A 12,923-nucleotide genomic window follows, 5' to 3' on the forward strand; every position below is an offset into this window, starting at 1 on the left:
CGCTCGGGCTGAAGTCCAGGTTCAGGTCTCAGCTGTGTGAGATCATCACCTCTGATATCCTGCACAGTTTTCTGTACGGCCGATGGAGGAACGTGCTGGGAGAGAATCCGTGCGAGGAGCCGCAGAGGACCGCCTTCACCGCCGAGGCTCTGGCGCAGTCCTTCCCCGGAGGTAAACATCGCTGAGTTCTACTGTTAGACCACAATTAACCATGGCTTTACTACAAATAAAACCAGAAAACCTATAGTTAAACTATGGCAACCACATGGTTTTGCTGCACTAACCATAGTTTAGCCATGCATTTGTGGTAAAACTGTGGTTATAAAAATGGTAATCAACACACCAAAAAAAAAAAGATTATGTATATATATATATATATATATATATATAGGCTATGTATAAATAATAAAACCATGGTTAATTTTCGTAAGGTCTGAACTGGGTGAAGAAGAGTATGAATTCAGGATAACTGGGACATTTGTTTACCCAAGTCATCTTAATGGTAAAAAGTGTCCCAATTTATCTGAATTTGTGAAATTCGCGAAGCGCTCGATTATACGAAATCAACTTATTAAAAAACACCCTATCTGTTTATGTTTTTTAAAGTTTCAACATGTTATATTTATCAATGATAGGCTATATCGATCAATTTAAAGCGAAGTGTTGATCTGCACAAGCCATCTGTTAGTTTTGGATCGCGTGGCTGAAATCGCAAACAAAAATTATTTGTTAAGTGTTTTAAATATGCTTTCATGATAGTAGAATTATATTCTTGTTGAGTTTCAAATGCAGAGACGGAAATTGCATTTGTATGCAGTTAGATGATTTGTTTTATTGTTGTAAAATGTGAGATAATTAAATGCATTGAATTTAAACCCGTTCGCGAGAAACCCGTTTTGTGCTAAATTCGAGCGAAAAAGAAAAACGATTGACTGGTTTTGACTTGGTGTCGTGTGTTTTGTTTCGTATTGTGAGAAATGTTTGTGGTTTGTTGTTGGATTACGCCAAATAATAATAAATGTCAGTTGTAGCCTATTCCGCACTTTTCGATCGCACTTTTGTTTTGTCGGAAAACGCCTGAACTTCGTTTTACGAACGATCCGCGCGATCTGTCAGTGGGAACAAACTCTCTCTGGTCTGCTGGGAATTTCTTCCCAAGCTCCTTGAAGGATGCTGTTCTCCAGCATTTAGTCTCTTTTCTTTCGCTCCATTGAAGCCGTTTAACGCGGTGAAAGGTGCGCGTTGGGTGTGTAAACGCCGAGGACTGAATGAAGCGGCTTTAAATTCATTTGGTTAACTTTGTGCTTGACCTGAGAAAGCCAAAGAAAAGATCCCCATTCTCGGAGCTTTATCCCGCATTCACGGATCTCTTTTCCTGCGCTGGCACCTCCGCTTCTCTTTATTAACGCACCGTGAACGGCTCTTTCTGTCCTCATTCACGGCATGTCAAGCAGCTAATCGCCTTTCCATCTTTTTGTTTGCGAAATTCCTGCGTGTTTTTAAACAAGCCATCGCTTCATTCACTCACATTTATTGCTACAAACGTGCTGAAAGGATAATGAATGTGGAATGAGTCAGTGGAGAATAACGAGTGTCAGTGAAAGCGGAACGAATGCGGTTCTTCACCTCTTCTCAGCCGCTTCTGGTCGCGTTTTGTGCGCAACAAATGCGCGATTCTTTGATTTTGACGTTAAATGCGAGCGTCTTTCTTTGGCGCTTTTGAGGCGGCTTTCAATGCGCTTTTACAGTTTCCCTCCCCAACATTTAACGCACTTAATCCGGTTAAATAGAGGTCATATTTCGTGACCAAAATAATAATAAAGGGCATTAATTTCATTCATTCGTTTCGATGCGTCTGCCAAAGTCTCATTACAAAGATGAGCCACTTTTTTGCCGCTAGAAACGATAAAATCGCGTTTGTTTGACGACTAAGCGAATTAAATAATCAAAACTGTTTTTATGAACGCTATTGTGTTCTTTGAAATGATTTGAAAAGTGCATATTAAATGTTAAATTAACACCAGCATAACAAGCGATATTAATAGATCACAGAAGACCAGAATGTTTTAATTAAAACAAGCAAAACTATTTATATTCGTGAGCGTTTTAATATTAATTCGTTTACACACGATTAAAGTAAAAGTGTCATTTATGTTTTTGCAAGTCTATAAAAACAAGATCGTTTAATATGTTAATATTGCTTGTTGTGTATATTTAATATAGCAGCCTATATAACAATCACCATCTTATATCGTATTTTAATGCTTATCATGAGCAATAAAGTAAGATATAACCTGGTTATTGTTATATAGGCCAACAGATTATATTATATATTTGATCATTAATTTTATATATTATTAACATGTTACACACTTAAAAAACTAATTTTAAGGTGTTCTTGTTACAGTGTATTTATATACATTTAAGTACTGAGTAATATTAATTAACCACATGCACTTACTATATGGTTAGGATTAGGGTTTGGTTTAGGATTACTTGCATGCAAATATGCATAATTTATTGTTATTATAATAGTAAGTACATGTAACATGTGTAACAAGGACACCTTAAAATAAGGTGTTACCAACCATTTTTTCTTAGTGTGAAGAACATTTGAATAATCTGAAGAACCTTTTGTGCAATGGAAAGATTGATGGATGTTAAAAGTTCTGCCAGTAAAGAAGCTGAATATGTCAGATGATGCTTATTGATATTCATGGTGCCGGTGTCCTGCAGAGGTGCAGAAGCTGTCGAGTCTGGTTCTGCCCAGCGAGGTCATCATCGCTCAGAGTTCAGTCCCTGGAGAAGGTCTGGGGATTTTCTCCAAGACCTGGATCAAAGCCGGGACCGAGATGGGCCCGTTCTCCGGGAGGCTCGTGTCCCCTGAGCACGTGGACCTGCGGAAGAACAATAACCTCATGTGGGAGGTGTGTGTGTGACAGAGAGAGTGTGTGTGTGTCTGTGTGTGTGTCTGTGTGTGTGTGTGTGTGTGTGTGTGTGTGTGTGTGTGCTCATTATTCTTCATGGGACTGGTTCAAATGAAGTGGTTTAATGAAGAGATGTGTGTGTGTGTGTGTTCAGGTGTTTAACGAGGACGGCACAGTGCGCTGCTTCATCGATGCCAGTCAGGAGGACCAGCGCAGCTGGATGACCTACATTAAATGCGCCCGGAACGAGCAGGAGCAAAACCTGGAGGTGGTTCAGATCGGTAGCAGCATCTTCTACAAAACCCTGGAGGTCAGACACCTTCCTCATAAAGTCTCATGATGAGTGATGAAACTCAGTCATACAGTGCTCATCATCAATATACTGTACACAGAGAGGTCCAAAACTAAGAGCACGTGGAAATGTATGGGATTTAAAATCTGAATAAATTTAATATGGACATAAACCATATTTTAGTATTTCAAAAAATTAAAAAAAACAATAACATAAAATTATTAAGAAATATTGTCACAAAACAGCCTTTGTTTTTATTGGAATTTTAATATTCCTTTTCATAAACCTATTTCACTCTAGGTACAATAAAATAGTTTTGTGCGTGTGTGTGTGTGTGTGTGTGTGGCTAGTTAGTTAACAATAATAACCCTGACTCAGATAGATCACAAATTATGATCACATTTATAAAATATGATGTATAATGTCACCTCAAATAAACAAAAAATAAAACAGCACATATAATATTTACTGTGATCTCCGGAGGTTTGGACAAACTATTTTATGTAAACCATTTTATGTAATTTTCCCAATTACATAAAATTATGAGGAGGATAATTTTCACTAAATAATTGTTTTTTCCCCCTTTTTTTGGTTTGGCTGTTAAATTTGCAAGAAATTTTAATTTTTATGGGAATTTTAAAATGTCACTTAGGTACAATAAAATATTTTTTGTGACATTATAGTCAAACTGACATTTAAAGGCTTTAAAATCCTGACAATGAATGAATTTTTGGTAGTTATGATTAGGATGATGTTGGTAAAAAAAATGTCAGTGAAAGCTGGAAAAAATGAATAGATATATTTTATATATTATAATATGATTAAATTCATGACTAAAACGGCTTTTAATTAGACAAATGCAAAAAATCAAAGTTATGAACAAACGTTCTTCCAGTAACATTCATACAACATCTGTTCAAAGTGCTGAGGTCTTTAATAACATTCTCAAAACTTTAGCACAAAAGCATTATTTACTTTAATTGATGGAATGTTTTTCTGATACATTTTAGTTTACCGTTTTTTTGTTGTTGTTTTGTTTTTGTTTTTTAAATGTTACGTACTAGTTTCAGATGATTCAGAGAACATTAAAAAGTAATGTTCCAATAATGCTTGCAAAATAATAAAATGCAACATTTCTTTAATGTTTTTTGTTTGGAGAACGTTCAGAAATAATAACAATGTGAATGCTAACAAAACGTTCTCAGAACATATTTTTGTCAAAATGTATATATTATATTCAAAAGACAGTAAATGTCCGTGTTTACTTAAAAATGACATCTGAGTGTTTGTATTTCCAGACTATTCCTCCGGATCAGGAGCTGCTGGTTTGGTATGGGAGTTCCCACAACACTTTCCTGGGAATTCCTGGCGTTCCGGGGACAGAGGACGAGCAGCAGAAGAAGAGGAGCGGTACGTGTTCACCTGCAGCTTAACCTCAGAACAATCAAACTCATTATGCCCTTTTAAGTTTAATTAGTCTGAGTTTAAGAGCTTGAGGAAGGAATGTGGAGCAGATGCTCATCTGTGAGAGACACGAACACGTGTGCCCTCTAGTGGTGCATGATGGGATTGCTCTCCAGTGTTTTAAGAACAATATCTGTTCAGATGTTATTTTGGCTGCTTTCATGCCATGCTTCATAATTCATGTCCCATATAAAGCACAAACTACACGTACCTTTCAAGATTTAATTTATTTTAATGACTTTTCAAGATTTTATTAATTGCTATGACTTTTTGAGATTTTAGTCAATTTCATGGCATTTTATGGTTTTATTTTTTCATGAATTTTTGAGATTTTATAGATTTTTGAGATTTTATTATTTTCCATGACTTTTCCAGATTTTATTTATTTTAATGGCTTTTTATGGTTTTATTTTTTTTCCATTAATTTTTTAGATTTTATTCAGTTTCACAAGTTTTTGAGATTTTATTATTTTCCATGACTTTTTAAGATTTTATGAGTTTTTGAGATTTTATTAATTTCCATGATTTTTCAAGATTTTATTCATTTTAATGAGTTTTTGAGATTTTATTAATTTCCATGATTTTTTAAGATTTTATAAACTTTTGAGATTTTATTATTCTCCCCGACTTTTCAAGATTTTATTCATTTTCATGGCTTTTTATGGTTTTATTTTTTTCCATGAATTTGAGATTTGATTATTTTCCATGATTTTTTTTAAATGTTATTAATTTTAATGAGTTTTTGAGATTTGATTAATTTCCATGACTTTTTAAGATTTTATTAATTTTTAAGATTTTATTATTTTCCATGACTTCTCGAGATTTGATTAATTTCATGAGTTTTTGAGATTTTATTAATTTCCGTGACTTTTTAAGACTTTATTAATTTTTGAGATTTTATTATTTTCCATGACTTTTCAAGATTTTATTGATTTTAATGAGTTTTTGAGATTTTATTAATTTCCATGACTTTTTGAAATTTAATTAGTTTTAATGAGTTAAGATTTTATTATTTTCCATGACTATTTTTTTCTTGTAATTTTTCGCAAATAAATGTAAAATAAAACATAATATTTTAACATAATATTTACTCTGCTCTTTGAGACAAACCATTTTCTGGCAGTTAAGTGCCTCCATTTATCTATTTTTATGTTACTACTAAACTGCATTAAAGTTAACATGCAAACATTTTCTCTGTCCTTCACAGCAGACGACTCTCACGTATGCGACGCTGCGTCTTCCTCGCTGTCCTCCTCTTCCTCCTCGTGTCGCATGCGCTGCGTCATCTGCCACCGCGGCTTCAACTCCCGCAGCAACCTGCGCTCGCACATGCGCATCCACACACTGGACAAGCCCTTCGTGTGCCGCTTCTGCAGCCGCCGCTTCAGCCAGTCCTCCACGCTGCGCAACCACGTGCGTCTGCACACCGGCGAGCGGCCTTACAAGTGCACCGTCTGCCAGAGCGCCTACTCGCAGCTGGCCGGCCTGCGCGCGCATCAGAAGAGTGCGCGACACAGACCCGCAGGATCGAACCCGGAGCCTCGGCCCGCTCCCCACCCTGCACTGCTGCGCCACGTCCCCACCATGGTGCTCTGAGAGCGCAGACGCAGACGGATCGAGTCCAGGAACACGCACTTTAATCAGCACAAACCTGCGGCAATAAGAGCCACGGCTGGAACTGTGAGAGAAACCACAGACTGGAGGAGGAGGATGATGATGATGATGGAGATGTTTTGTGAGAGTGAACGAATGATCACTGGATGCACACCACAAATCAAACATGGCACAAAACACACACAAACAGGTTTTATTAAGACCAAGTAAAGAAAATTGAATGGAACTCAATTCAGTGTGGTCTCTAAATGTAAATGTCTTGCATTAGCAACACTTCAAAGTTTGAAAACAGATCTTTAGTACCTTTTAATAACGTTTACTGTATCTGATCACACTGCAAAAACTGCTGTTGCTGCTCATTATTATTCTTTGTCTTGTTTTCCAATGCAGACAAACACTGAACACAGATTCATAAATCAAGATACATCTACTTAAGAAGCAAAATAACATAAGTCTTGTTTTAGGAGAAACTGATCAAAATGAGGCAAATTTATGTTTACAAATATAATCAATCTCAGAAAAAGGAAAAACATGTTTTCATTCCAGTGTCAGATATTTGTTCTTGCAGACAAACACTGAACACAGATTCATAAATCAAGATACATTTACTTAAGAAGCAAAATAACATGTCTTGTTTTAGGAGAAACTGATCAAAATGAGGCAAATTTATGTTTACAAATATAATCAATCTCAGAAAAAGGAAAAACATGTTTTCATTCCAGTGTCAGATATTTGTTCTTGTTTTAATCATAAATCACTTCATTTTGTTCAGTTTCTCAGAAAAGAAAACTTCACAAGTTTTTGCATCTCAAATAAATGCATCTTGATTTTAAGGATGTTTAGAAAACAAGACAAAAACACTTAAGGAGATATTAATTTTCTGCAGTGTGTGCAAGATTGAATGCTGTAAGTTTTCTCTGCTCTGACTAATTTTCAGTATCTAAACATCCTTAAAGCAAGATTTGTTTCCCATTTGAATTCAGTTGATTCTTCTGGCAGATATTTGTTCTTATTTTAATCATAAACTCACTTAACTCACTTAAAACAAGACGTACTGTATATTTCACTTCTAAAGTAGGCTAATTGTGTCTTGATTTTAAGAATGTTTAGATATTTATATTGTAAAATGACAAAAATCAGTCATAAAATCATGTTTCAGTCACGAAATCATGTTTCTACCGGCTCTTTAATATAAAATAGACTTTACTGCAATTCAGTGACAATTGTGCATAAAGAGTCAGTTCAAGCTTTAAAGGCACAAAGACAAAACACCAAACCATGTTCTGTCTCTTTAGGTCTGCAGCAGTGATCCTGATGAATAAACATCACGAGTATAACGTTGAGATGTTTGTGAAAGATGTTGATCTGCAAACACTGGATGCAGATGTGTGGCCTGATGGATATTCGGTGGATCAGGCAATCACATAAATCAGTGTTAAGATGTGTATATATGTTTGTATTTTTTGTCTATTGTAAATAAAACAGTTGAAACAAATGACTGATTGCACTGTATGGGAAATATGAAGCAAAATTCCCATGCTGATCCACTTTCAAGTGATGACAGAACTGATTGAATCGGTTCGTTTCAGTGTGATTAATTCGGACAGTTCGATCGCCAGCGTTTCTCACTTAGTAAAATAATAACAGTCTGGATGAAAGAACATCACCTACAGCTCAATCTGGCAAAGACTGAGCTTCTTCCCTACCACTCTGACTGATTTCACCATCCAGTTAGGTTCATCAACAGTGATATAGTGTATATGGAGAAGAGGAGCGGTCCAAGAACTGATCCCTGAGGAACCCCAGTGAGCAGAACAGCCACAGGCTCAGCACTCTCCTACTTCCACTCATTCTTACAAATCTACATCCACTCCAGAAGCCTGAGATCTACAAGTAAGATCTACAAGACTTGCTCTGTTTCAACTATTGTTCCATAAGCTATATCTAATTGTTTGATTTCATAACATAAATTTAGATGCTAGTGCATGTTTAATTTCATTATAACGCCACTGCATTACTTTATTACACGCTGTAAAACCTGATAATTTCACAATACTCAAAACATTTGTGCAATCCTATTTAAGTGCTATTAAGTGAAGTGCTAGTGAGCAACAACACACTATGTGTTAATGTAACTATCGAGTTAAAAGTTTTGCGGACCAGTTTTACTCTTTTACCATCAACTCATGAACCATTAGAGCTAGTGGGACCGATTTTTTAACATCTCTGTGTCAATGGTTTTCAGCTGAGATGCTGTACTATGTATAAATAGTGTGATGACACTGATGACACAGGTTCAGATAGCAGCATTTAGTTTATTAGGAGGGGCTCTGTAATGTAGAAATATTCACCATGAAGCTTACACTGGTGCTGTACCTGAGAGAAAACAGATTTCACAGTAAATTATCTAATTTTCAGCTATTAGAGAAAAAATGTTTTAAAGGTTGGTTTTGTAGAACAAAACAGTTCTATATGACATGAAAGTAGTAAGCCCTGTAGATAGAGAGTAAGTGTTATTTAAGAAAAATTTATTTTCAGAATGACTTTTTTTTTTCTTTTCTGTGGGGTAAAATGCGCTCGGGGGCATGGCTTAATTACTGCAGTTTCTCTGTTCTGAACATCAAATCCTTTGTTTTTACAGCGAATGTATTCAAACTAGTTGGTTGAGTAAAAAAAGTATGACTTTATATTTAAAAATTAGGCTACCTCAAGTTTTCAAATAGGCTATTAAAATTTTATAATTTATAATTATTGATTATATTCTTTTTCATGTACTCTGATTTTGCTGTAAATGCATAAAGCAAATTGCTTTGTCAGACTGAGGGGAATTTTACCCCATGTCAGCTCCTGGGAGAGGCTGTCGCATAGCAAGAGGAAAGCTGCTTTCGGTATCAGTTCCAGACTGGATCGTGTTCGTCAGGGAGAGCTGACCAATCAGAGATGCTGCTCTCGGTGTTGCTAGGCAACATCACATCACTACATCACTACATCACTCTGGGAGCCGCTTTCTAGATCATTCCAGTTCCAGCAGTTCACTGAGGAGCCTCTCCTGTGTTTACCTGCTTGTGCAGCTTCCTGAGAAAATGTAAGTTCATTCACTCAGCTGCTGTATCTGTCTTAGTTACTTGATGTGTTTGCTGTTGATTCCACCAGTGTGTTTATTGTGCATTATTGAAGCGAGACTGCACATATTCATTGACTCTGCTCTACACCTTATAGGCTATATTATGTGTGCAGTCAATCTCATTCTCAGTGTTCATTTATTTCCTTATTGTAATCTTCTCTTTTAAACTGTTAATATGTGATAGAGTTATGATGACTCAGCACTGATTTGCTGAAACCCATTAACATGCGCCACAAGCGGCATCTAGTTCTAGTATTACAAGTCTGGCACTGAGAAGCAGATTAGAAATGTTTACTGCTGTCTGGCAAGTGTACATGTTGTGTTGAGAATGTTTCAGTTTTGTATGTAACCTTGGTTCCCTGAAAAGGAAACGAGACGCTGCGAAGCGCTCGCTATGGGACCACCTTCAGTGTGATGAATGTCTGAAGCCCTAATACCATCACACCATTTTATTGGCCAATAGTGCCTAGCACCGCTCCGAGAATACGTCATGTATGCTCATATCACCGTGCTGCACACAATTTCATCATTTTTTAAGACCAAGGAACGGCTATCGAAGGTATGGGAACGGCCGGCATCGCAGAGTCTCATACATACATACGTAACCGAGATGTTCCCTTTCATAGGTTCACTTCTACGCTGCAATAGCGGTTGCTATGGGAACGATATACCATAACGCCTTCACGTACCTGAAAATAGCTGGAAGACCAATCAAAGAGTCTGCTCAAGCGGATAAGAGCCAGGAGCTGAATTCGGCACGAGATGGGCTGCGAGAGAGTTGCGAAGTCAGCGGCAGCGGGATTAGTAATGTGCATTGAAAACAGTTGCTTCCAAGATCTTGAAATCATCTTGGTGGAGGTCTTGGAAGAAGGGGAGAAGCCTACAGGGCTGGCTGGGGCACGGCTAGTCAAAAATCAGAACCAGTTTCAACTTGGCCCGTTTTTGCATCGGTTAGCTGTCCAGTTCCAACCCCAGCTTGCCTGCAGCGCTAGTAATCACGTCTAAAAACTCGCTATAAGACGGGGAAGTGCGTTTTTCCTGTCTGCTTGGAGGGAGAGAACTGCACAATTCACCCATTAGGTCCTCAGAATCAGAGCACATCATCGTCGTACAGTTCACAACCGAAAGAAATCGAATTACAAGCTTCTGGGGTAGGCTGTAAATCATCATTAACAAAGACAACCGGGTCCACATAGCGCTCTTCTGATGTGTGAACATGTTCTGTCGTCTCCGAGGCAGTTAGGGGTATAAGAGGCATTATAATACAAAATAAATAAATAAACCCCAGGTATTATAACCCTGGCAAAATGTGGCGAAAAGCGCTACACAACGGTAATAGTGTGATTAAGGACCAGGGAACAGGACTTGAGCGGAGCTAAATCAAAGAAAAGAATAAAACAAAACAAAACCCCACTCTAACTAAATCCCTGTTCCCAGTAAACTGCCTACAAAACAAAAACAAACAAAAACTGGCCAATACAATGGTGTGATGGTATAAGGGTTCAGACATTCGTCACACCGAATGTGTTCCCATAGCGACCGCTTCGCAGCGTTGAAGTGAACCTATTAAAGAGACACACACACACATAAACAAACACAAAAAACTAGCACACACACAATACATTGTACTTCAACTTGCGCATGTCTGTCATTTGAATCTGTTTGTGTAATTCCAGTTTTCTCATGTAATTGTTTCTGTCTTGTTTCAAGACCCTAACATAAAGGAAAATGGCTTTGAGTGATTTGTTCCTCCGTGGAAATCCTGAAAAAAGGGAGAAGATTATCCGCAGAAGTCAAGAGCTTATTGATCTGATGAAAGACAACTTCGAAGCCACCAACAGTCTCACTGAGATTGTCAATAAGCACTTGCATTCATCCTTCAGCCCGATCACCCTGAACGAGAAAGCCACTGTCAAGGAGAACTGTGATGTGATGATTGAACGTGTGAATCAGATTCTAGCAAATGTTGAGGAGGTTGACGAGAAGATGAAGAAGAAGCTGGGACCTACCTTGTATGAGAAACTACAACATATGTCTCTCAAAGACTTCAACAAAATTCCAGCTGTTGATAAAGCTGCTATTACATTAGTTTGCCAGATTTCAGCCGGAGTTTTAGTGGCGTATCTAATTAAAAAAAAAATTATTTTGAAAACCGTAACATCTATATATTGTAAAATTGCAAGTGGGATATGTGCCTCCATTGTGATTGGGTTGGCAGTTGATGTGATTGTTTCAGCCATTGTAGGGTATATTGAGCAACGTAAACTCGACACGGCTCTGGCAGAGTACGACCAGGCTTTGGCAGTATTCAGGCCAGCATCTAAAGAATACCAGAAGGCCATATACAAAGTCACGGTTATGCTTGAATTCTTGGAGTGAATTCACTTCCACATTTATATCTGACCTTAAACTTTAGCAAGTCATAGGTTGCTGTTTTATCTATATTAATCTTTCCAGTTACAGAATACCCATTTCTTTCAGTCTGACACAAATATTTGCTGTAATTTGCTAAATGTATATAATGAGCGAGTACATCATGAATTAATCTTCCAAACACTTATAATAAGTACTTATATTCGGACTATTGTAGCCTGGTCACCGCTGCGGAGTAACACAGACCTGCGTGAATCGCCAGAGACATCATAGACATAAACTTAGAGAAGTAGATCCGGTTGGAATGTTCTTACGCGGGATGTGTGCAGTTCTGTTTATTAACCGCTAGAGTGCCAAATTTACATAGTGCTGCTTTAAATGCATGCAGAAATACATGGAATGGAGACGGACGGCATTGTTTGACTTGTGAAATGGAGGAAAAATGCTCAGAATCAGTTGGAAATAAATCACAAGTCCCATGATTTCAAACATTGTCTTGTTTATTAAAGAAGAATATTTTGAGTGTGTCACAACCACATGATTTCTCTTCTTCAGTTATTGAAATGTGGAAATTAAAGCTGAAGCTACAATCTCCTCCCGAAAGAAGTGCGCTGGTGCCTCGGGGACTACTTCGCTCTGAAGCTGTCAATCATGACGTCACACTCCTGTTTCTATAGCATCAAATACCTGACTAAAACACATCCTTGACTATTCTGATTTGATTTCAGAGGAATTTTTTTAAATATTTTTTTAGATGTCTACAAAGGCATTAGACACAGTGGAGCACGCTTTCATTTTTCGTTGTCTTCAAAAATTTGGTTTTGGGGATTTTTTAAATTTGTATAATGCCATCAGGACACTTTATGCTAACAGTAACCGCTCACTGAAAAAGTCTCTAAAGCTTTGTCTTTTTTTTTTTTTTTTATTGTCTAAATGTGAGCTACTTTCAATTAAAGAATGCAGTCTATCTACAATTAATAATATTCCAGTTAGGATTAGGATTACTTTATTTGTCCCTAAGGAAATTTGTCTTGGACACAAGGGCTGCCACATACAAGAATACATAGAATTATAATACAATAACAACACACACACACACAGACACACACAGACACACACACACACACAC

The 12,923-nt window shown here is 37.3% G+C and overlaps 2 protein-coding genes across 4 annotated transcripts in view; both read left to right on the forward strand.

Annotated features, from left to right (window-relative positions):
- The window catches only part of prdm12a (PR domain containing 12a), a 6,793-nt gene extending 280 nt beyond the window's left edge, over positions 1 to 6,513 (forward strand). The window contains exons 2-6 of one of the 2 annotated variants that reach the window (XM_016484524.1): positions 20 to 171; positions 2,737 to 2,927; positions 3,082 to 3,237; positions 4,518 to 4,629; positions 5,891 to 6,513. In XM_016484524.1, the coding sequence (XP_016340010.1) occupies positions 20 to 171; positions 2,737 to 2,927; positions 3,082 to 3,237; positions 4,518 to 4,629; positions 5,891 to 6,279 (1,000 nt within the window). In that variant the 3' untranslated portion in view covers positions 6,280 to 6,513. The remainder of the gene's footprint in view (positions 1 to 19; positions 172 to 2,736; positions 2,928 to 3,081; positions 3,238 to 4,517; positions 4,630 to 5,890) is intronic. The other variant, XM_016484525.1, reaches the window with a different exon arrangement.
- Positions 6,514 to 8,998: 2,485 nt separating this feature from the next.
- Positions 8,999 to 11,940, forward strand: LOC107687237 (single-pass membrane and coiled-coil domain-containing protein 3-like). 2 transcript variants are annotated; one of them, XM_016484483.1, is made up of 3 exons: positions 8,999 to 9,008; positions 9,326 to 9,382; positions 11,132 to 11,940. In XM_016484483.1, exon 3 carries the CDS (start codon positions 11,150 to 11,152, stop codon positions 11,798 to 11,800), a length of 651 nt encoding a protein of 216 aa, XP_016339969.1. In that variant the 5' UTR covers positions 8,999 to 9,008; positions 9,326 to 9,382; positions 11,132 to 11,149; the 3' UTR covers positions 11,801 to 11,940. The 2 variants fall into 2 exon arrangements, with proteins under 2 accessions (XP_016339969.1, XP_016339970.1); XM_016484484.1 differs by lacking the exon at positions 8,999 to 9,008 and having other exon boundaries at positions 9,336 to 9,379; positions 11,124 to 11,940.
- Positions 11,941 to 12,923: the final 983 nt, after the last annotated feature.

Source organism: Sinocyclocheilus anshuiensis, unplaced genomic scaffold, assembly GCF_001515605.1.
Source record: "Sinocyclocheilus anshuiensis isolate Anshui unplaced genomic scaffold, SAMN03320099.WGS_v1.1 scaffold745, whole genome shotgun sequence".
Taxonomy (NCBI): domain Eukaryota; kingdom Metazoa; phylum Chordata; class Actinopteri; order Cypriniformes; family Cyprinidae; genus Sinocyclocheilus; species Sinocyclocheilus anshuiensis.

Bases quoted from the DNA above. Each gene is read 5' to 3' on its own strand.
- LOC107687237 (XM_016484483.1), top strand. From the start codon at position 11,150: ATGGCTTTGAGTGATTTGTTCCTCCGTGGAAATCCTGAAAAAAGGGAG.